General features: G+C 46.2%; 2 protein-coding genes across 3 annotated transcripts in view; both read right to left on the bottom strand.

Annotated features, from left to right (window-relative positions):
* Positions 1–227: 227 nt before the first annotated feature.
* On the bottom strand, positions 228–5,225 carry sst1.2 (somatostatin 1, tandem duplicate 2). Of its 2 annotated transcripts, none has more exons than XR_006370868.1 (4): positions 1,933–5,225; positions 1,673–1,857; positions 423–725; positions 228–344 (listed from the first exon to the last, which is right to left on the bottom strand). XR_006370868.1 is itself a non-coding variant. In XM_044119835.1 (4 exons), exons 1-3 carry the CDS (start codon positions 2,111–2,113, stop codon positions 528–530), a joined length of 564 nt encoding a protein of 187 aa, XP_043975770.1. In that variant the 5' UTR covers positions 2,114–5,220; the 3' UTR covers positions 228–344; positions 516–527. The 2 variants fall into 2 exon arrangements, 1 of the variants encoding a protein (XP_043975770.1); XM_044119835.1 differs by having other exon boundaries at positions 516–725; positions 1,933–5,220.
* Positions 5,226–5,608: 383 nt separating this feature from the next.
* col4a3 (collagen, type IV, alpha 3) overlaps positions 5,609–21,845 on the bottom strand; it is a 29,944-nt gene continuing 13,707 nt past the window's right edge. The window contains exons 26-52 of the mRNA XM_044119827.1: positions 21,191–21,359; positions 21,004–21,096; positions 20,628–20,732; positions 20,458–20,552; positions 19,861–20,011; positions 19,049–19,162; positions 18,796–18,963; positions 18,564–18,653; positions 18,347–18,481; positions 16,318–16,416; positions 16,128–16,217; positions 15,885–16,021; positions 15,114–15,240; positions 14,961–15,041; positions 14,074–14,175; positions 13,954–14,001; positions 13,692–13,880; positions 13,486–13,616; positions 13,330–13,402; positions 12,367–12,438; positions 12,088–12,213; positions 11,918–12,016; positions 11,548–11,766; positions 11,119–11,290; positions 10,869–10,983; positions 10,571–10,746; positions 5,609–9,761 (exon numbers count right to left, since the gene is read on the bottom strand). Of these exons, the coding sequence (XP_043975762.1) occupies positions 9,677–9,761; positions 10,571–10,746; positions 10,869–10,983; positions 11,119–11,290; positions 11,548–11,766; positions 11,918–12,016; positions 12,088–12,213; positions 12,367–12,438; positions 13,330–13,402; positions 13,486–13,616; positions 13,692–13,880; positions 13,954–14,001; positions 14,074–14,175; positions 14,961–15,041; positions 15,114–15,240; positions 15,885–16,021; positions 16,128–16,217; positions 16,318–16,416; positions 18,347–18,481; positions 18,564–18,653; positions 18,796–18,963; positions 19,049–19,162; positions 19,861–20,011; positions 20,458–20,552; positions 20,628–20,732; positions 21,004–21,096; positions 21,191–21,359 (3,261 nt within the window). The 3' untranslated portion in view covers positions 5,609–9,676. The remainder of the gene's footprint in view (positions 9,762–10,570; positions 10,747–10,868; positions 10,984–11,118; positions 11,291–11,547; positions 11,767–11,917; positions 12,017–12,087; positions 12,214–12,366; positions 12,439–13,329; positions 13,403–13,485; positions 13,617–13,691; positions 13,881–13,953; positions 14,002–14,073; positions 14,176–14,960; positions 15,042–15,113; positions 15,241–15,884; positions 16,022–16,127; positions 16,218–16,317; positions 16,417–18,346; positions 18,482–18,563; positions 18,654–18,795; positions 18,964–19,048; positions 19,163–19,860; positions 20,012–20,457; positions 20,553–20,627; positions 20,733–21,003; positions 21,097–21,190; positions 21,360–21,845) is intronic.

Genomic DNA, 21,845 nt, shown 5'->3' with positions numbered 1-21,845 from the left:
AGAGCAGGAGTTTTTAAAGAGACAGAGACCCATTTTCAAAGACCTAAATTACAACATTAAATTTCTTTAAGTCACATTTGATATATAAAACATTCTTATAATAACGGGAGTCAGCAGAGTTCACTGATAATTCCATAAAATGATTCTGTGCTTGGAAAACCTGATGCCCCTCTGACCTTTGACCTGGTCTTTGGTTCAGATTAAAAGAGGTGGAGCCACCAAAGTGATTGAGTTCGTTCTTTATTGGACAATTACAATAATTACTCTGGCAAGACTGCTGATTGGTCGGTTCAGCTGTTCCTGCAGGTGATTGGTCGTTTGGTTCCAGAGGGGTGTGGCCTCAGCTGGGAACACAGGAACAGGAACCAGTTAGAAACATGGCTCACAGGATGTTAGCGTGGCTTCAACAGGAAGTCAGTTACCTGCTTCCTGCCTCAACAGGAAGTCAGTTACCTGCTTCCTGCCTCAACAGGAAGTCAGTTACCTGCTTCCTGCCTCAACAGGAAGTCAGTTACCTGTTTCCTGCCTCAACAGGAAGTCAGGCCCTTCCAGTAGAAGTTCTTGCAGCCGGCTTTGCGTTCGCGGGCGGTGGTTTCGACGGACCGCTCCAGGTTCAGTCTGGAGCCGGTTCCTCTGGAAGCCGCCTCCGGACCGTCCTGCTGGGCCTCGACCTCTGACCTCGACATCTGGGCCAGCAGGTCCTCCACGGCCCGCTTGGACCAGTCCTGCAGAACCAGACAGAACCAGAACCACATGGTCAGCTGCAGACTGACTGGTCAGATCGAACTGGACTGAAATAATTTGGGGAATATTTGACGTCTGGTTCTGACCAACTGACTGGACCAGAACTTTACGTCCAAACAAAGTGGGAAATTATTTCTATTCAAGTTTCAAAAATGTAAAAAAACCAAACAGAAACATTTCAACCTTTCAGGCATCAGAGCAAACATGTGAAACCGTTTTGAAATATTGTTTATATTTAGCTACTCATTGAAATCTGTCATAAATCAGATGTTTTGCATCTCAGATGAAACTTTTTAATCTCTTCCATCAAACTGCTGCAGGTGATGGAAGATTCAGAAACAGATTTATTCATAAATCTGAAATATTCATTTTCATCAATAAACATCGTACAGCTTATGAAAATAAATCTAAATTCACAGTCAGTCCAGGTTCCACCAACCAAATTAGTTTTGAACATAGCAGGAATTTAAACTGATTGGATCTGGAGTTCCTCAGGGTTCGCTTCTCGGTCCTTTAAGGCAAATTTAAATCTGGATTCAAATGGTCGTCGCGGGTTCGATTCCCCGACCCGGTGACATTTGCCGCATGTCTCCCCCCCTCTCTCTCCTCCTTTCCTGTCAGCCTGCTGTCATATAGACACTAGAGCCACAAAAGACCCCCTGGTGGGGGGAAAAAATTAATCTGGATTCAAATACTTAGAGGTTCAGATTTCTAACAGGAAGTTCAGTTCAAACACAACCAGCCAATCAGAAGCTCCACTGGTTTCCTTAATCTGATTGGTGGGAAAGAAGCAGCTGAAACCAGTAATTTACAGGAACTGGAACCAGTGCCAGGACCTGGTTCCGGTCCAGGAAAACGTCCCTAGTTTTATAAAAACTGAGCTGATTCTCACCCTGAGGTCAAAGGTGAAGCCAGAGGTCGGTTTTACCTGCGAGAGCAGTCCGGCGCTGCGGGCTCGCTGCAGCAGCCGGTGGTGACGCAGCTCCAGGTCCAGGTCCAGGTTCTGGTTCTGGTAGGGGTCCTGGTCTCTGTCAGCCTGAGACGAAACGCCCAGACTGAGCGCGGCCAGCGCGGCGAGGACCAAGATGGTGGGACAGCGAGCGTGATGCATACCTGCAGAAACAGGAGAAGAAGAAGGAGGTGAGAGAGGAAGAGCTGAGGAAGAGGAGGAGGAGGAAGAGGTCCTACTGGGTTCTGGTCGGGTTTCTCCTGCTGGTCCTGGTGCTGGCTCTGGTTCTGAGCTGCTGGTTCTGCTGCTGCTGCTCTTATGCGGCCTGCTCCCCCCCTGAGGGTCACATGACTCGGTGCGGCTGATTGGCAGCTGCAGGGCGATGAAGGAACGCCGAGTTAAAGTTAAACAGAAGTCCATTAGTCCTCATCCTCCTTAAATTAGACAATAAAAGCAGAAAAGCTATCAGCCGCCGCGGCGCTCAAAGACAACGGCAGAATGTGGGGGGGATTAACGGAGCGTTCAGAGGATTAGCAGACTTCATTAGCACTCACTGATATCTCCATTAAACACGGCGGAGAGCCGCCCACTCCACACACACACACACACACACACACACACACACACACACACCCACACACACACACACGCACACACACACACACACACACACTTCAAAGGCTTCCAGGCCACAAAACTTCTGCTGGAAGTGACATCAGGGAATCCCACACTTCCTGCTGCAGCGCCGCCGGATCAGGACTCACCGCCTCACCGACGTGACAAACAACCACATTCACATCAACCACACACTTCAAAACACAACAGACTTTACATGGAATGAAAGGTTCAACGAACGAGGCTCAGAGTGAGGCGGCGAGACGAGGACTGGTTCAGGATCCAACTGGAACTGGGATCCAACTGGAACTGGGATCCTGGACTGGAAAGCTGCCGCCACCAGTTAGCAGAAATAATGGAGTTTATTCAGTCAGGAAGCAAATCATTTTACAGTGTCATACTGTATTTACACTGTCATTCATTCATTCATTCATTCATTTGTCTATAGTTGTTAAAATGTTACTTTTAAGTCAGTCAGTTAAATATTTAGTCTGAAGCCTAAAGTTTATCAAGCAAAAATGTTGTGTTAATCTAAATATGTTATTCCAAAATAAACATTTAGTTTGCAACATTAAATGTACCAAACCGAGAGCTAATTAAATATTTAGTTTGGAGATCAGCTTAATACAGAGCTAAATATTTAGGCTACTGCTTAAACGTCCCTCACCAGATGTTGTCAATCAAATTAAATAAAGTAACTGTTGCCAAGAAACTTTATTTTTCTGCAACAAAATAAGAATAAACTTGTTGGAGGAAATCCATCAGTTTTTTCTTGATTTTCATGAGAAACCAGCTGATTATCGAGTTAAAGCTTCAGTCCTGCTTGCAGTTCATCATGCAGCAGGTTTTCTCTGTCGGCTAACAGTTAGCATCGCCCTCTCCTTTGTTTAAATAAAGGTAGTGGCACCATCATGCTGTGGGGATAAGTTTATCCAGCAGGATCAGGGAAGCTGGTCTGAGTTGACAGGAAAACAACGGATGGTTTAGATCAAAGCAGATTCATGGGTTAGAATGGCCTAGTCAAAGTCCGGGTCTTAATCCAACCGAACTCTGTGGTAAAACCTGAAAACCATCCATCCAGTCTGAGGTTGAGCCGTTTTACAAAGTTTGGAGATGTTCAACAAACCTGCAGCGTTCCGACTCAGACAGGTTTCCTGCTGATGCATGCCACACTTTTCAGATTTTCCTTGTGAAAACTTTATGAGCAGTTACCAGCTCTTCATAGATCACATCATGTGGTTCAAAGAATATCCACTCAGATCATTTCTGTCCGAATGACAGACGCTTGATGTTGGTTAAAATCTAAACGGTTCATGTCCAGCATATGCGTGGTCGGCAACTGGACCAGCAAATCTGCCAGACTTTCAGTTCTGCAACGATTCAGAAAATGAACTCAGTTCAACTGCATCTATTCCAAATGAAAATGATTTTTAGATTTGTTACGGCTGACAACTCGCTAAGCTAAACTTTTCTGTAGGTTTGATTTGAAACGGATTTGTGATCTAAATCTTCTCCTTATTGAGTCTGATTTTAAAAAACTTTTTGTTTGAAAGTAAAACAGATTTTATTGTTCATTGATCGATGAATGAACAGATTCCAGCCAGAGATCGTAAAGTCGTCAAACATTTCCATCTTCAGCGTCTTCATCGTCTCTGCTAATAAACAGCACATTAACAGCAGGTGGTTGCCGTGGCGACACATTAGCAGTGAGCTGCCGTCACTAGGGACCCGCTGGCATCAACACACACACACACACCCACACACACACACCCCCAGACATGGGGGCTTGATGGGAGAGTGATGACATCATCGCTCCTCACTGTGATGCGTAAGATGTTTCAGACTCTGAGTCACTCCAACATGCAGATTATTCAAATAATAAAGCGTTAAGTTTAATTTGCTGTGAAGAGAAGCAGAACGAAACGCTGACAGCAAGTTTCAAATTCTCCTCGATAAAACAGAAGATGAAGCTGAGGAACGACCTGCAGGAGGTTTTCTGTCAGAATGTCAGAAATCAGAAACATCCCGTCCAGATCGGACGTTTCAAAACCGGTGGGTTTGGTTTATGGTGGCGTCAACAGGGCGATACCCAGAGGAGGGGCGTCCAGAAATCAAACTGGTTTCATCTTCGTGTGACAGTAAAGACGCTCCACGTCCGGCGCACGGTGAGGCAGACGAGTGTGAAACCGGCTCAGAATGACCAGAAATGGCTCCGCGTTCAGCTAGCATTAGGCTACGTCAACAGGCGATCTGCACCGACTTCCCCCTGGAATCACAGAAATCCGATTCCAATGATTTCACCCCAAAAACATCAGATCTGTTCCACTTCCAGATGTGGAACCATGTCTGATCCGGTAGTTTTCAAATCGCAGCCTGAACGGCCATGTTGCATTTCCTACCACTTCGGTTTTCTCAAACCATTCATCCATTCATCCATTCATTCATCCATTCATTCATCCATTCATACTTCATTGCCTCCGGTGAGTGGCTCATTTTTTAAGGTCTTTTAGTCATTTTGTACTTTACTTTTTATCATGTATTTCAATTTTGCGTCTTTTGTGTTGAATAATGTAAGGTGACCTTGAAGTAAAAATAAATAAAAGGTGTTATTGTTAAACATCCTGGTTCTGGTTCTGCTGCAGGTTTCTTCCTCTTAAAGGGGAGTTTTTCCTCTCCACTGTCGCCCCTTGCTGGTCAGGAGGACTGAATGCTGCAAGCCAAAACTTCTTACACTGAAGATTCATTTCCACCAGCCCTGTTTACTCTCTTTACACGAACTGCAGTCTGTTTGCCCATAAAGTCGGGTCCAGTTGCTGAGGTTGAACGCTAATCGACCTCTGACCTCTGGTCCTCCAAAGCTCGTCTGGGTTCGGTTGAAGTGAACTCTGGTTGGTTTGAATGTGAACACCAAGTGGACCAGAGACCGCTCCAAAAGCAGGAAGTGAACTACAGCGCAGGGCATTCTGGGTAAATCCAACCAAAGCTAACCTGCTAGCCTAGCGCTAGCAGCAGAAATGTCTCCTGGTCTTCAGCCAAAGACTAAAGAGAAATCCTCCAACACTAAAATCTGATGCCTCCATCTTGTTTCCATCTGGTGAAACAGGAAGTTGCTCTCAGTGTCTTCAGAGGTTTTTGTGTGGTTTCCTTCAGTGGTGTTGGTGCAGCGCCCCCACAGGCCAGGAGGGGAACAGGTTGGTTTGACTCAGAACCACAGCAGATAAAACTAATTTATATAATAAATTTAATTTTAAGCATGGATATAATTTCTCAAGTGGAAAAAAAGTAGACAAGGTACATTCATCATAGACGACGATTGAAGGAGAAATTTTAATAAATCAAAGAGAAACAAGAAAAACACATTTACATGAGGATGAACTGAACCAACAGAAAGACGATGAGACTGGAGGAGAAAACGCAGAAAACTCTGACAGACCAGCAGATCCATCAGATAATTATGGGGGAATTTTACTGCCATAAGTCAAGAACACACATTTTCAGTTTGCAAGCAGAATTTAATCTTTGCTCTCTAAACTTCTGCTCTCTTTCAAATATTTTCTGTCAGAATTTGAAGTAGCAATGGTTGCCGTGGCAACTGGCGAGCGTTGATGGGTAACGTTACTCAGCTTTACATATGTGTGATTTAATTGCAATGTGTTCACAAATGAGTCCGCTCTGCTCTGACTGTTGGTGAAGGTTTGGTGTTGAATGTTTGCCTCAGACGGGCTGAACGCTGAGGAAACAGCAGAAGCTAATAGCTGCTATTAGCTTTAGCTGCTCAGGACAGATGGGCTGCAGAGCCACAAAAGTCTACAACAACACAGAATAAGAGATGCTAAATTTATAATTAGTGAAAAATTGATAAACTTAGTGACAAAGTGGTGATGCCACGCCCCATCCCTCGCTCATCGCCTCACTCAGCCGAGTCTCTGCAGGGGGCGGGGTTTAGCTTTCACACTTTAAAAAGTCGCGGCATTTTTCAGAAGAATAGCTGCTGATTTTTTTTCCAGGAGTTTGGATCCCTCATAATACTGTACTGATCAGTTCATGTGGCATAATTGAATCCTGTAAGCCGTTCTTACAGACCGCTGTACTTTCTGCTTTAATACCAGGTTATGTGAGGTTTTTCCATGAATGTTAATATCTCTCTATAAAATATCTGACGTTTTATATCTCTCTCTTTAGGATAGAAAGGCACCACAAACCTACGATATAAACAGAAATGTTCTTTAGTAGGAAAGAAATAAAACTACATCCTAATTTGGACTATTTCTGAGTTATTATGTAATAAATCATCTGACAGTTTTGATTGTTTCTGTTTAAAGCCGTTTTCATGTTCAGATCCATCTCAGCCTTTACACACATAAACATGCAGTGAATAAATCAGTTTTTTGCACCAAAGACGTAATAATAATAAACACATTTTATTATTAAAAACACGACAAACTAATGGTGGCAGAGCGCTGAACTGGGTCAATCAACAATCAACAATCCGTTTATCAATCAACTCCAAACCACTTTGTTCTGTCACAATTATTGATTTATTTCATTTTGATGATCAAACTGTCCAAGCACTGACCGCCCTGCTCACCGTCGGCAACCTTCAATTCATACCTGAAGACGCCACGCCCACACGCAAAAGCAACATTTTTCCTTTGTCCCCCGGAGCGCTCCGTGATTTTCTGATGGGTTTAATATCTACCAAATGGATTCTTCCTATCTATAGATGGAGAACAGCCACTAGAGGAAAACAAACGCAGCCCGAGGCGGCTCCCACCGCCTTTCGCTCTATTGGCTGAGACGTTGCTAGGCAACAGTACTTCTTTGTTTTGAGAGCGAGCAGCGAGGTTTACAACTGGAGAGTTGATCTGTGTGGACAGAAGTTTTGAGTGCAAAGAAATGAAATCCTGCTTTCAGACTGAAAATGTCTGCTGTCAGCTTATGGCAGTAAAATTCCTCCATACATTATCAGAACCATGAACCATTCTGGACCGAATGAGAGCGTCACGCTGAGGTCAGCCATCTTTAAAGATGATATTTAACAGTTGGATTTAAAACCTCAGAAACAACAAATCAGTTTTACAGAAATGTCACCGTCTGCAGGAGAAAACAGCTCCAGGTTTTCATGTTGAGTCCATAAATATCATCCAGGCTTTGGGTTCATTTCTGCTTAGATGATTAAACAACAACATATTTAAACATAACATACCATCTGATTCAAACATATTTATGGATTTATCTACAGTTTTAACAGCCACTGTGAGTGAATATGTGACACTGGCAACAATAACAATAATAATAAAAATGTAATGAATCCCACAGCACATTTCATATCGTCCAACTGCAGACCTCAGTTTGCAGACTTCCTGTCCTCTCAACCAATCAGATGTGAGCATGATGTCAAGGTTTGTTATTGAAAATGTTTGGTTACATCAGAGAAACCTCACTGAACTGTAGAACGCAACATTTCACCATTTTAAAGTCTTAACCTGAATAAAACCTCAATGACAACATGAAGTCGGCAGAAAACACCAACAAGGTGCTGCGTTAATTAAAGCTGCGTTAATTAAAGCTGCGTTAATTAAAGCTGCGTTAATTAAAGCTGCGTTAATTAAAGCTGCGTTAATTAAAGCTGCGTTAATTAAAGCTGCGTTAATTAAAGCTGCGTTCACACAGCAGGGACTGCAATCATATCAGACTTTCCGTCTTTTCGCTCTCACTAAAATCCGATCTCTTCCTCATCTATATGTGGAATTCAATCGTCTCTGGTAGTTTTCTAAAGTTGTGTCACATTTTATCCGACTTTTCCATCGTTGCCACGAGACGCATCATAATTCAGCAGCAGAAGAAGCCAGACGGTGAATCTGGACGCAAACAATGCCTGGAAATGAAAGCATTCAGAACTGTCTCTGTCTCTTTAAGAAGCTCCTGCTCTTTCTGAAGCTCCGCCTCCAGGATGTCGACCCAACATGGCTCCTCTATTAACCCTTTAACGTTTTTAACGTAGCAGCTCTGCAGTTCCACAAGCTGTTTGCTAAATGCTGTTGGCTAGTCTGGAGGAGCTGAGTGGGGGAGGAGCTGTGTCTCAGAGGCGGAGCTAGGTCCATCCAGGTGTTCTGTAGCTGAATGGTTGCCATGGAGATTTCTCAATCATGAAAGAATCAAAGCAACACTGCAGGTTTGTTTTTCATGAGGGAATAAAATTACAACATGACAAAGATAAAAACATTTTGATTTTATATGATACTGTCTCTTTAAGAACCTTCCATACATGGCGGCAGCCATGTTTAGTGCCGAACACAGAGCGCTGCGGGGTAGCAGCTACGTTGTTCTTTTAGGTTGGAGGCCGTTCAACCAGAAATCTGATTTAATCGCATTTAATTAGTAAAATGAACAACAGAAAAAAAAATCTGATTTCAGCAAAACAAAAAAATCTTAACCTGCTGTGTGAACGAAGCTTTAGTCTGGAAAAGTTTCCATAAAAATATCAAAACAGCTGTAAAACTCAGAAAACGGTGAGACATGGTGGTGGCAGCATGATGCTCTGGGCCTGGAATTTCTGTCAGAGACCCAGGAAGTCCAAAAATCTTCAACCAATTTGTGACTTTAGGCCAATCAGAGGCTGCAATCAGGCGGGCTCTGATTGGCTGATGCTGTTAGCTTCAGGCTGCTCTCTGATTGGCTGATGCTGTTAGCTTCAGGCTGCTCTCTGATTGGCTGATGCTGTTAGCTTCAGGCTGCTCTCTGATTGGCCGATGCTGTTAGCTTCAGGCTGCTCTCTGATTGGCCGATGCTGTTAGCTTCAGGCTGCTCTCTGATTGGCTGATGCTGTTAGCTTCAGGCCGCTCTCTGATTGGCTGATGCTGTTAGCTTCAGGCCGCTCTCTGATTGGCTGATGCTGTTAGCTTCAGGCTGCTCTCTGATTGGCTGATGCTGTTAGCTTCAGGCTGCTCTCTGATTGGCCGATGCTGTTAGCTTCAGGCTGCTCTCTGATTGGCTGATGCTGTTAGCTTCAGGCTGCTCTCTGATTGGCCGATGCTGTTAGCTTCAGGCTGCTCTCTGCTGCCTCTTCTTAAGCTCAACTCTCACCCTGAAGTTTTTCCAGATTAGGTCTCACATTAAAAGTTGCTGATAAAAGTTGCTGATAAGAAACATGACACAAACCCAATAGGACTTTGTGAACCAGCTGTGGGTCGTCACCAACCTGGCAACGCGACGTCTTCCTGCTCAGAACCAAACGGCACCGCAGCGGCACCAAAAACAGTTCTGGTTCTGCTCATGTCTGACTGCCTCAGAGGACAGGAGTCCTGGGGGACAGATGTGCTGTTGGACCGACCTGTCCTCTGACCCTCAGAGGTCAGAGGTCAGAGGTCACATCTGCATGATCTTCATGCAGACCCTGCAGCGGCTGATGTTGTCCGGGTTGTTCCCTGGAAGGATCCAGCTGCTGGGCCTCCTGCAGATCCAAATAGAATCAGACCTCAGCTGCTGGTTCCACAGAGAATGCTGCCACCTGCTGGCCGTCAGGGAAACTGCAGGCTCAAAGGTTTTTTCATTTAAACTGGGCTCAGTTCTGGAGTTCCTGAGTCTCTCCTGGTCGTTTGGGTCCGACTGAAGCTGCTCACCCGTTTTTATGGATTATTAATATTATTTATTCCTAATTTTACCTCAGGTTATTTATTTCAGTAATCTAGCTGCACATATAGTTTGGCTTTAATTTGATTTTAAAGTATTTTATTAATTCTGTTCAAAATGCTGCTGCCAGGTTTTAGACACGACTCCAATGTTGATGCCGATCAATAATAATATTATAAGAATATTTTATTGACTTGGAGAAATCTTCATCATGGTGTCACAGAACCTCTGGTAGGTTATAAAATCTGAGTTTTATTAACTTATTGTGGTTTTTATACACTGGTGACTCTCGTGAAATGTTTTGTGATTTTCTATCTTAAAAATAACGTTTTTCTAACTTACGTATGAAATGTCAGTTAGAGATGAACGACTTTCTACTTCGTCCTCATGTAGGTTGGCTTTACAGCTCCTTTCATCAACAGCTGAAGGATTTGCTTCACAACCTTTGATCTTTTAGCTTAAACGGATCATTTGATGTGAGAAGAAACCAAGATCTGTCAGATTATTAGCAGTGATTTATTCTTGCTGAAACAGCAACAAGCTGGAGGTGCAGCAGGATGTGGGTTACGCGTCACGCTGATGATGTCGTGTAGCGGTTAGCATGTTGTCAGCAGCTGAATGCAGGTTTACCTGAACATGTTGTCGGGGTCCAGAGCAGCCAGCCAGTAGCTGTACAGGGAGTTGTCGTACTTGCAGGTTCCTGAGCCGACGCTGCACTCCATGAACGGCATTCCTTGGAAGTTTTCCAGGCAGGATCCTGGAGAAACCAGAGGCTGACCCGAGCCCTCGGCGCCCACGCCCGTTTCCTGAACACAGAAGACGCAACGCGCTTTAACAGGGGACTCAGATTCAGGTGATTTGAGGCAGAGGTGATTCTGAGCGCTGCAGTTCTAGAATCGGGCAGCTCTAAGGGAAACGTCCCACTGACCATCACAAAGGAGAATCCGGTCCAGAGCGACTGCCAGTCCGCAGGGCAGGGCGGGACGGCGCTGGTCTGGCTGTGGATGGCGATCACGTTGGCTTCAGACTCGCACACCGAACACCTGAAACACAGAAACAGACCTGAACCAGGTGGAACAGCTTCATCCTCAGTCTGCTGTTTTCTTCTTCTTCAAGCTAAAAGTTTGTTTTCTGATGTTCAGATCTGAAATCAGGAGGTTTTCCTCTGCTGACGCTACTTGCTGATCTTGGACTCCAGCGCCGCCTCTGGGTCGGTCTGGTTTGGCGGGCTCCTGATGTTGGACAGCCAGTAGGAAAAGTCGTTTCTCTCAGCGTATCGACATTCCTCTCCAGTTTCACAGACCAGGAAGGGAGCGGTGCTGAAACGCTGCAGGCAGCTGCCCACCGTTCCTGCAGGGAGACCGACGCCGAGGCGCCGAGGCCAGAACCACACCATGAGGATAAACCTCCATCAGAACAGAACTGGAATATTAACAGAATAAAGCCGTTCTGCTGGGACTTTATTCTCATAGTGTTGTATTTTAGTTTCTCCTAGCGTGCAGAACGCTACGTCTGCTTGGTTGGACATGGAGGCTTATGATCTATATTTCTGAGGTAGGCCGTGACCTCTGTGACCTCTGTGACCTCTGTGACCTCTGCAGACCTACCCAGGTCCTGTCCGTGAGCGCGGCTGTAGCCGTTGATGAAGAGCAGCGAGTATCCTCTGAATATGAGCGTGGACTGGGCCGGGCAGGCCGGGGCGGCGCTGTCCTGGCTGTGTCTGGTGAACAGGAAGCCGTTCCTCCTGGGTGGCGCGCCGCCGCCTGGCTCACCTGGCTCACCTGGAAGACCCTTGGCTCCCACTCTGCCACGCTCTCCGTTCGCACCTGGAACCAAGCAGATGGTTGGACTCCATCTCAACTCAACATGCAGAAACTCTGAGCCTCAAGACGGACCGGTTCAGAAACAACAGATCAACTCTGTTGACGTTTTCCTTGTTGCCATGGTGATTTTAGGAAGAGTCAGATGTTTTCATACCTTTCCGGCCGATTCGTCCTCTCTCTCCATCCTCTCCTCTCAGTCCGTCAGACCCAGGTGCTCCTGTCCAACCTGGTGCTCCTGATGAGCCTTTTGAACCTGGAACCGGAAAAACGACATCTGGAAAGAGCTTCAGGTGTTTCAGCAGTTACCATGGCAACATGACTGACCATCAGCTCCCCTCGGTCCAGGGAAACCCGGGGATCCGATTCCTCCCACTTGGCCTTCAACTCCTTCTGCACCTGGGTCTCCTGGTTCCGGCTGCACAGGAAAATACAAGTCCTTCCCTTTTGGTCCTGCAGGGGGCAGCAGGAGGGCAACGTTAGGGCAGTATTGGGGCAGTATTGGGGCAGTATTGGGGCAGTATTGGGGCAGTATTGGGGCAGTAATGGGTTAATCAGAGCCGATCCAACAGCTGGCCCGTCTCAGGTCTACCTGCTTCCTCTTACCCGGGTTCCCGATTCGTCCTGGTGGTCCTCCTGGCCCCGGGTTACCTGGCGGTCCTTTGTCCCCTTCCATACCTGAAACACACACCAGGGGGCGCTCTGAGGTCAGTAAGAATGTAAATCCTATTTAATTTTGACCAGACGAGTCACGACTCACAGATCAGATCATGAAATTAGTTTGACCTACTTCAGTCCTGAATCCCAAAGATTCTCTACCCAGAATGCATTGCTGTCGTTCTACAGTCCTTTCTGCTTCCTGATCAAGTTACAGTTAACAAAACGCAACAACTATGAACTGAAACCACAAATGAAAAGTCAGTTCTTACAAATTTCTTCCCAAAGGTCAAATAAAACGTTTCTGTAACAAACCTGAGAGCAAGATGCTACCATGTAGCATGCTACTGACATGTTGGCTATCAATGTGATTCAGTTTAGTGATTTATGTTAGCTTCTGCTAAATACCATGTCGATAGCATTAGCTTCCAATAAATATCATGTTGATAGGTTTAGCATTAGCTTCCAATAAATATCATACCAACTTTATTTATGAAGCACTTTATACACCAACAGGACCAAAGTGCTATAATCATAAGATAGAATGCTTTTATAAAATAGAAAAGATTGAAAAATAAAATACATACAGACACAATAAAACAAAGTGAAACCTCTCAGATTGTTCCAAAAGCCAAAGAACAAAAATGGCTCTTAAGAAACAGAGTGAAGATCATCCCATCGCTGACAGGCTGTTTTTAACTGTGATCAAACTGGAACCCAAGAACCTTCATGGGAATCTTATTTGTGTTGATCGGACCTATTTACGGATCAGATCTTTTTGTTCTCTACATCTAGCTGATCTCGTACTTCAGATGAGATCAGCTGTGAGTTTGTTGAATCATAAACAAACAGGAAGATAAACTGCTCAGCTGAAACGGATCCAGCTGCTCCCCACCGGTTTGCGGTTCTTACCAGTTGGACCTTGTGGTCCAATCCGTCCTCTGCAGCCTTTCTCTCCAGGACATCCAGGCGGCCCGCAAGAACCCTGGAGGCAAAACAAGTGAATATGACACTTCATTCCAGTTTCAGTTTGTTTTTCTCTTTACTGGACCTCTGGGCGGGACTCACAGGAGGTCCATAAGGACCGGGGTCACCGATTGGTCCTGGTGGTCCAGAGGGACCCGGTTCTCCTTTAACGCCCTTATGGCCTTTGGAACCAGGACCTGGCGGACCAGGCGGACCGGGCGGACCCTTGGAGCCTACACAGTGACAGATTTTAGTGTTTTATTTAATCCAGAGACGAATCCAGCTGTCAGACAGACTAAACTCTCCACCTTTCGGTCCTTGAGGTCCAGAAAATCCTTTATATCCCTTCGTCCCATCAATGCACTGTCCCCCTGGCTTCCCAGCACATCCAGGAGGCCCTGGGGGTCCCTTAGCGCCTTGGCAACCCGGGTCTCCTGCAGGCCCAGAGGGTCCAGGCGGCCCACAGCATCCCGGCGGGCCCCTGTCCCCCACGCATCCTGGAGGAGGAGGGTGGCAGAGTTACAACTTCCTGCTGAACCCAACCCAACCAGAACTGAACCAAAGCCTCACCAGGGGGACCTCTTCCTCCTGTCGGCCCCTTAGGTCCAGGTAGACATGCTGCAGATACAGAAGTAGATCAGTGAAGGTTCGCTGGGCAACGTTTTGGTTCGTACATCTATTCACTCTTACAGCCCACATCTCCTTTCTCTCCATTAGGCCCGGGGATCCCGTCCCGGCCCTGGTTTCCTTTGGGTCCCAGTGGACCAGGCGCTCCAGGAAGCCCCTGGCATCCTGGAGACGAAGGTTGGACAGGGTCTTAAAGCTGCACTTCATTCACCATGGAAACGCGCAAAATGGAATAATACAAATAAATCTGAAACTTATGGAAATGTCTCCGTGTCGTTAGTTTGTTGGATAACATGTGAAAAGTTTGAGTTGCTGCTGCACCAAAAACAACCAATCAGAGCCTGGAGGCAGGGCTTAGTGCCAACAATCAACCTGATGTATGTGCTGCTAAATGTGCTAATGGTAGAGAAACAACTCACCGTTAAAGGAAAACTGTTTATCTGCCTAGCCTGAACGTTCACAACAGGCTATGCTAGCTGCAGCTTAGCAGGCAGGGATGAGCAGCGCCACACAGAGAATGACTGACAGCACTAAGACCCGCCTCCTTGTACTGATTGGTTGTTTTTAATTAGCACTTGGAGAATGCAGAGGATTTTTTCACAGATCATCTGCTCACAGTTTCAATAAATATGTAAATAATATATTTTTGAAACGTTACAAACTGCAGCTTCAGTGGATTTTCATAAAGTTGTTTTTCAGTCAAAGGTTTTGCTGCAGCCATATTGAAATGAATATTTCATAAAACTGCAATGGAAACATTCGTTTCTGTCTGAGAAGTCACATGACCGACAGCTGGATGTTACTACTGCCAGAGACGACGAAGAAGACAACAGGAAGTGGTCGGGTGATGGAGGCGTTTGAACAAACACTCGTGAGATTTTAATCGTTTCTCATTTAATGGAGACACAGCCGGTGAATTCGATGCTGCTGGTGAAGCGGCTCTGGCCTACCTGGATTTCCAGGAGGCCCTGGAGGGCCACAGTTCCCAGGAAGGCCATCCAAACCTTTCTCACCGGCTCTACCAGGAGAACCTGCAGACAAAAGAAACGTTTTCAGTCCAGACCTCAAACTGAGAGGAGAAACGATGAGGCGACCAATCAGACCTTTGGATCCAGGCGGCCCTTTGGGTCCCACAGATCCACAGGGACCGCAGGGCCCCAGAGGGCCAACGTCTCCAGCTGGTCCTCCTGATCCTTTTGGACCAGAAGGTCCTGGAGGTCCAGGAATCCCCTGTGGGAAAAATAAGAACAGGAATGAATGAATGAATGAATGAATATACTTTGTTAAGGATTAAACTGAAGCCCTTCACAGAACCTGGACTTTGGTTCTAGAACTGGAAATCATCCAGCAGCATCAACGCAGGAGAACGTTACTTTGACTATTCCCTCTGAAGGTTCTGCCTGAGTTCTCCGTCCATTTAGGAACTAAAAGGTTCTGTTCTGTAATCGGTTCCGACTGGAGAGAACCGGTCAGACCTTTTCTTCTCTTCTGCTCTAAAAGACCAAGAATGTGAAAAATAATCCGGTGAAAGTCAAAACTTTCACCGGATTATTTTATTTTATTTTTTAGATCCGTCATCGTGTTGTGAAACAGGATTTATTTCAGAATCTGTTTCTACGAAGAATAAATCCATCGAGACGGTTCTGTTTCTGTTTGGTGATATTTATCGTCAGAGTGAAGGATTAGTCGGACATTTTGGTGGGACGGATGTTAGAAGTCAGAGTGTTTGGTAAACCGCTGAAGGTACCAGGTGATGGACAGACGGACAGAAACAGAACTACGTGCCGGTTCTGTTGGCTTTGTGTTCGGTCCAATCCACCAGAACCTGATCTAATGTCATGTAGGGACACAGTGGGTGTTTTTCTGTGCTGTACCTTCGTTCCTCTACAGCCTTTACCTCCCCGTCCAAAACCTGGTTCTCCTTTACGTCCCTTATCTCCGGGTTTCCCCGACCCTCCATCTGAACCCGGGGGCCCGTTGGCTCCCGTTGCACCTTTTTCACCTGGATCACCTGAAGAAAACATCGGAGGAGCTGAAACTGACGCAGTTATCCTGGAGTTTGTTTTCATTTCTGACTTATTTCATGCTGTCGGATCTTTGGTGGTGTGAACGTTTACCTGGTCTACCGGTGCATCCCTTGTCCCCTGGGGGCCCAGAGCCACCACGAGGACCTCTCTCTCCGTCTCTACCTGGATCTCCAGGATGTCCTGACAGCCAGAGACATGAAACATTTCATTACCTTCAATAAAACCAGGGACACAACCTCCACTGCTTCGCTCAGTCCGCACAGCACAGCCAAACGTTTACCTGGTGGCCCCGGGCCTCCAGGTTTTCCATCCAGGCCCTTTGGCCCTTGGTTCCCTGGGGGGCCTCCTTGTCCTTTTTCCCCAGTGGGACCTCTGGGTCCTGATCAAGAAACAGGAAGCAAACAAAGAATGAAGACTCCAGAAACAAATCCCAGGGATCTTTATGACCTGCTAATGTTCGAGACCAAACACTTCCTGAGTCCTTTAGTTCAACAAAACCCAACTTACAACCTCTGGACCCAAGAGGATCCATCTAGAGTCATACATCTAGAGTTATACATCTAGAGTTATACATCTAGAGTTATTCATCTAGAGTTATACATCTAGAGTTATTCATCTAGAGTTATACATCTAGAGTTATACATCTAGAGTTATTCATCTAGAGTTATACATCTAGAGTTATTCATATAGAGTTATACATCTAGAGTTATTCATCTAGAGTCATACATCTAGAGTTATTCATCTAGAGTCATACATCTAGAGTTATACATCTAGAGTCATACATCTAGAGTTATACATCTAGAGTTATACATCTAGAGTTATACATCTAGAGTCATACATCTAGAGTTATACATCTAGAGTTATACATCTAGAGTCATACATCTAGAGTTATACATCTAGAGTTATACATCTAGAGTCATACATCTAGAGTTATACATCTAGAGTTATACATCTAGAGTCAGCGCACAGCTTCAGTTATTCCAGGTAGAAACCAGAGATCAGGCTGACCTATGACCTCTGACCTCTGACCTGACTTTGGAACCGGCTTCAGAGCCACATGAAGTCGGATCCAAAGTGGGCCTTCTATCAGCTGCAGAACTTTTCCAGAGACTAAATCTCAGATCAGAGAAACTCTTCCAGGCTTTAGTTTCTCTTTAGTGGCTTTGATTTCTGCAGCAGCGTCTACACAGGTCTGATTGACAACCCAACGGTCCAGAACCTGCTGCTGGTCCAGAACCTGCTGCTGGTTGGTTGATTATTGACTCACTCATCTGAGTCTGGTGGCACGTTGCCATTGCTACCAGCAGCAATGGCAATGGTTTCGTTGCTGCTGGTGTTTCGTTGCTGCTGGTGTTTCGTTGCTACTGGTGTTTCGTTGCTGCTGGTGTTTCGTTGCTGCTGGTGTTTCGTTGCTGCTGGTGTTTCGTTGCTGCTGGTGTTTCGTTGCTGCTGGTGTTTCGTTGCTGCTGGTGTTTCGTTGCTGCTGGTGTTTCGTTGCTGCTGGTGTTTCGTTGCTGCTGGTGTTTTGTTGCTGCTGGTGTTTCGTTGCCTCTTGTCCAGTGAGCGCTACAGAACGCCCAGATGAAGCTTCAGGCTTCAGAGTGTGGATCTCGTATTGGGATGTAATACTCATTGCAGCCTATAGATCAGGGGTCTCAACCTCCAGTCCTCCAGTCGCAGTCCTGCAGGTTTTAGATGAGCCACAGGTACAAAACACTGGAATGAAATGGCTTAATTACCTCCACCTTGTGTAGATCAGTTCTCCAGAGTCTTAATTATTCTATTCAGGTGCAGCAGAGGCACATCTAAAAGTTGCAGGACTGCGGCCCTCAAGGCCTGGAGTTTGAGACCCCTGATCTATAGAGGGAGTAAACGGAGCACAGCGGCTCAAACACACATGAACTGTATTTTCTCAAAAAGCTGATTATTCCTCTTTTCTTGTAGAGGAAAGAGGATGCTAACAGTTTTTGCAGGGGTTGATGTGAGTTTGATGTCAGATGGTCCAGGTAGAGTAGAAGCAGTAAGAACCTCCTGACCGTCTCGCATCACAAAAATCTTGTGCTGCGTCTGCGCAGAAGGCGAGTTTCCTCGGTTGTTCTGATAAATGTCTCTTCTTGGCTTGTTCAGCCACTGTGATCTCAAGGAGTCTGCAGCTCCCAACAGCAGCCATTTTGTTGATTTACATTTCACTGGCAAATTGATCAGAGTGTGAATTTACTTTGTTTTTGTCGGAAGCTATGGTTCATCTATGCTTTGTGCTGCTCTTGCCTACCAAAATGGCGCGACCACAATGCAAGACAATACAAAACCTGGAAATCCAGGGTCTCCAGGATCCCCCGTTGTGCTGATGACTGTTGGGAACCCTCTGGGTCCAGTTGCTCCTTTGTCCCCTGGCTCTCCTGTTGGTCCCTGAGAACCTACTGAACCATCTCGACCCTTCTGACCTAAGAGACAAATGATGGCAGAGAGGGTTCAGAGAGAAACGGTTACAAGATGAAACCTGATCCAGCCGCTCTGGTATAAAACCTTTAGGTCCCGGTTCCCCGCAGGTCCCAGGCGGTCCGTCGTTTCCAGGACACCCCATCGGCCCTGGAACACCCATGTAGCCTCTCGGCCCTAAAACACCAACATTCAGACAAGGCTCCTTTCCTTTGTCTTTCAATAAAACATTTGACATCAAGAACCCAGAGAGCACAAGGAATCTTCAGCTGAAGTCCAAAAGTCGGTGCTGCAGCCAACGATGTGACTGCCGTCTCACCCGGGCCTCCAGGCTCTCCAGGATTCCCTCTCCGGCCTTTGGGTCCCACTTCCCCGGCTGGCCCTGGACCTCCATCGGGTCCCGGTGGCCCCGGTGGCCCTGTGGCCCCGGGGACTCTGGAGCAGAGGGTCCCCGGATCTCCCTTCAGACCCGTCGGCCCCCTTGTTCCTGCAGACGGTGCAGTGTGAACACGATGTGATCTTAAAGAGACAGAATCCAGCTAACAGCTCCACTCTCATCTGATCTTATTTACCTGTGGGTCCAATTGGACCGACCGGACCTCGCGGTCCTGGAGGTCCTGGAGGTCCGGGGACACGGGGCCCAGGCGGACCCGTGGAACCGGGTTCCCCATCAACGCCTCGGTGACCTGAAGGAGATTTCAGACCTTTTGGGTTTTCCTTCATCCGGCAGCAGAACCAGAAACAGAACCAGAACCTGTTCAGGTTCTACAGCCAGAACCAGAACCTGTTCAGGGTTCTAATAGTTTTAGGTTTTATTATTTGTGATTCTTTGCTTTTCTCACTCAGTCAGTTTGACAGTTTTAGGTTTTTCATACTTTGGTTAATTTTGGGTGCAGAAATCAAAAAGTTTTGTGATCATATTCACATCTGTTGGGTGATAAATCCTCGACAGAAGAAACCAAACAATGATTCAGTTATTGTTGAACATCCAGCTGAGCAGAACGAAGCGCCATAAACTGTAAAAAGTCAAAGTCTGAAAGGCTAATAAACAGATTATTGAACATGAAGAATATCAAGTCTATTATTTCAGGAAATGGTTCCAGTTAGCTGCTGTTTTTCCCAATAATCAGTTTTTATTTAGTTTAGTAAGTTTTAGTTAACCTTAGTTTGTTCTGACCGTCAACATAGAACCTGTCAAACTATCCAGTTCATTCTGCTTTTCTTTAAAATAACATAAAACTGACAAATATACTAAAGTATGCAATTAGAAATATTATTTTTTTCAGACTAATTTAAACTTTTACTTAGAAAATGAGGAGGTAAAGTTCCTAAGAGGGACCTGAATAAAAGCTGAACTTTGGTCGTTTCAGATTGATCCTGCTACCTTTGGGCCCCGGGCGGCCATCTTGTCCCGCAGGTCCCGGATCTCCCAGCCGTCCCGACGGTCCCGGATGGCCCGGAGGTCCGTCACAGCCATCCTCCCCCCGAGGGCCTGGTTTACCCGCCTCACCCGGCAGCCCAAACCCTCTGTGGCCCTTTAACCACACAGAGCAGGAAACGAGTCAAAATGACGACAAAATGTTCAGATTTAAAATAAAATCAGAAAATTACTTCCAGCAGCTCTCATCAGTTCAATAAGTCACTAATTAGATGAAGATGTTCGGTTTATGAAAACAGTTCAGTCCGTCAGTGAACAGTTCAGTCAGTCAGTGAACAGTTCAGTCCGTCAGTGAACAGTTCAGTCCGTCAGTGAACAGTTCAGTCCGTCAGTGAACAGTTCAGTCCGTCAGTGAACAGTTCAGTCCGTCAGTGAACAGTTCAGTCCGTCAGTGAACAGTTCAGTCAGTCAGTGAACAGTTCAGTCCGTCAGTGAACAGTTCAGTCTTCTTGTTCTGCTGTTTGGCTCCATTTTGTCTGTTATTCCCTAGAAAATGGAAACGGACTCAAACTGTTGGTTCTGGGCGTTCGGGTCTTCCTCTACCTTTGGGCCGACGGGCCCCGGGTGGCCGGGCGGCCCCGCTGGTCCCTTCATGCCATAACAGGGGAACCCTGGCTCTCCTCTGGACCCCTTGTCTCCTGATGGCAGAAGGACGTTTATTGAAGGTTCTGTTTTGGTTCTGAATAAACGCAGAGTGCTGTTCTGGATCTGACCTTTTGACCCCGAGTTGCCCCGGTTACCCTTGTAAGAGTAACCGTCACTGCCCTTTTGACCTTTTGGACCAGGCGGTCCTCGGCGACCCGCAGGTCCGTTCTCACCTGGGACCGAAGGAGAACAGAGACAACATGGAAGAACAGAACCGGACCGGAACAGAACCGGACCAGGACAGAACCGGACCGGAACTGAATTCTAACATTGTCTATGAAAATGGGGACAATATTTTGATCTGATAAATAAATGCTTGTTGACGTTTGTTTTAAGAATCTGTTTGTGTTTCTTCAGCATAAATGAGTCAAAGGAAAGATGGCTGCCAGTGTGGAGCAGGAAATAAAACCAGAACCAGAACCACAGTCTGGATCCGTCTATTACCGCCAGGTCCGGTTTCCCCCCGCCGTCCTCTGAAGCCTTTTGGTCCCGGATCTCCTGGAATGTTCTGGATGTTCCCCATAGAGCCTTTCTCTCCTGAAACAAGCAGAGCAGTCTGCCTTCACTCTGGGCCCGGTTCCGGTCCGCTATGGGGCCCGGTTCCGGTCCAGGCCCTTCCTGATGGACTGACCTTTGGGGCCCGGTGCTCCAACATCTCCCATGTAGCCGTTAGCTCCTTTGGGCCCCGCCGGTCCTGAACGACCCGGATGGCTGTAACCCGGTGGGCCCGGTGGCCCCGTCGCTCCTCTGGCCCCGAGGGGTCCCGCCGCGCCCCGGTGACCTTTTGACCCCACGCGCCCCTGGACGAGGGAATCACAACTGTTACCATGACAACGAAGTAGATGGTTTCTTCCAACCATCAGTTTTAGTGATGAACACAAAAAATCCAACACTGTAAAAAAATCGTAAGTTCGACATCAGAGATCTATTGATCTGATATTAATATCTATAAATACTGAAAACTAGATCTACTCAGTCTAGTTCTATGCTTCGTGCTCTCATTGTTTATTTGACATCATGTTTAGGAGTTTGAAACGTTTGATACAGTTTTCATGTTTGACCAAATTTATGAAGCTGTTTGTGTTTGATTATGAAATAAAGTCTGTGGAGGAAACCATAAATATGATTGATGAAGGTTAAAATATTGTCAGAAGAAACATCCAGTTTGTTTGTCTTTGCAAAACTTAATAAAAATTGTCCTATCCATAGAAACTCAGTATATTTATGTGTTTTAGAAAAGAAACATTTGTTTTTGTCTGTCCTCTGGTATCGGTAGTGAAAACGTG

Source organism: Gambusia affinis, linkage group LG06, assembly GCF_019740435.1.
Source record: "Gambusia affinis linkage group LG06, SWU_Gaff_1.0, whole genome shotgun sequence".
In the NCBI taxonomy this organism is placed as follows: Eukaryota; Metazoa; Chordata; class Actinopteri; order Cyprinodontiformes; family Poeciliidae; genus Gambusia; species Gambusia affinis.
This window is presented reverse-complemented; position numbering and strand designations above follow the sequence as displayed.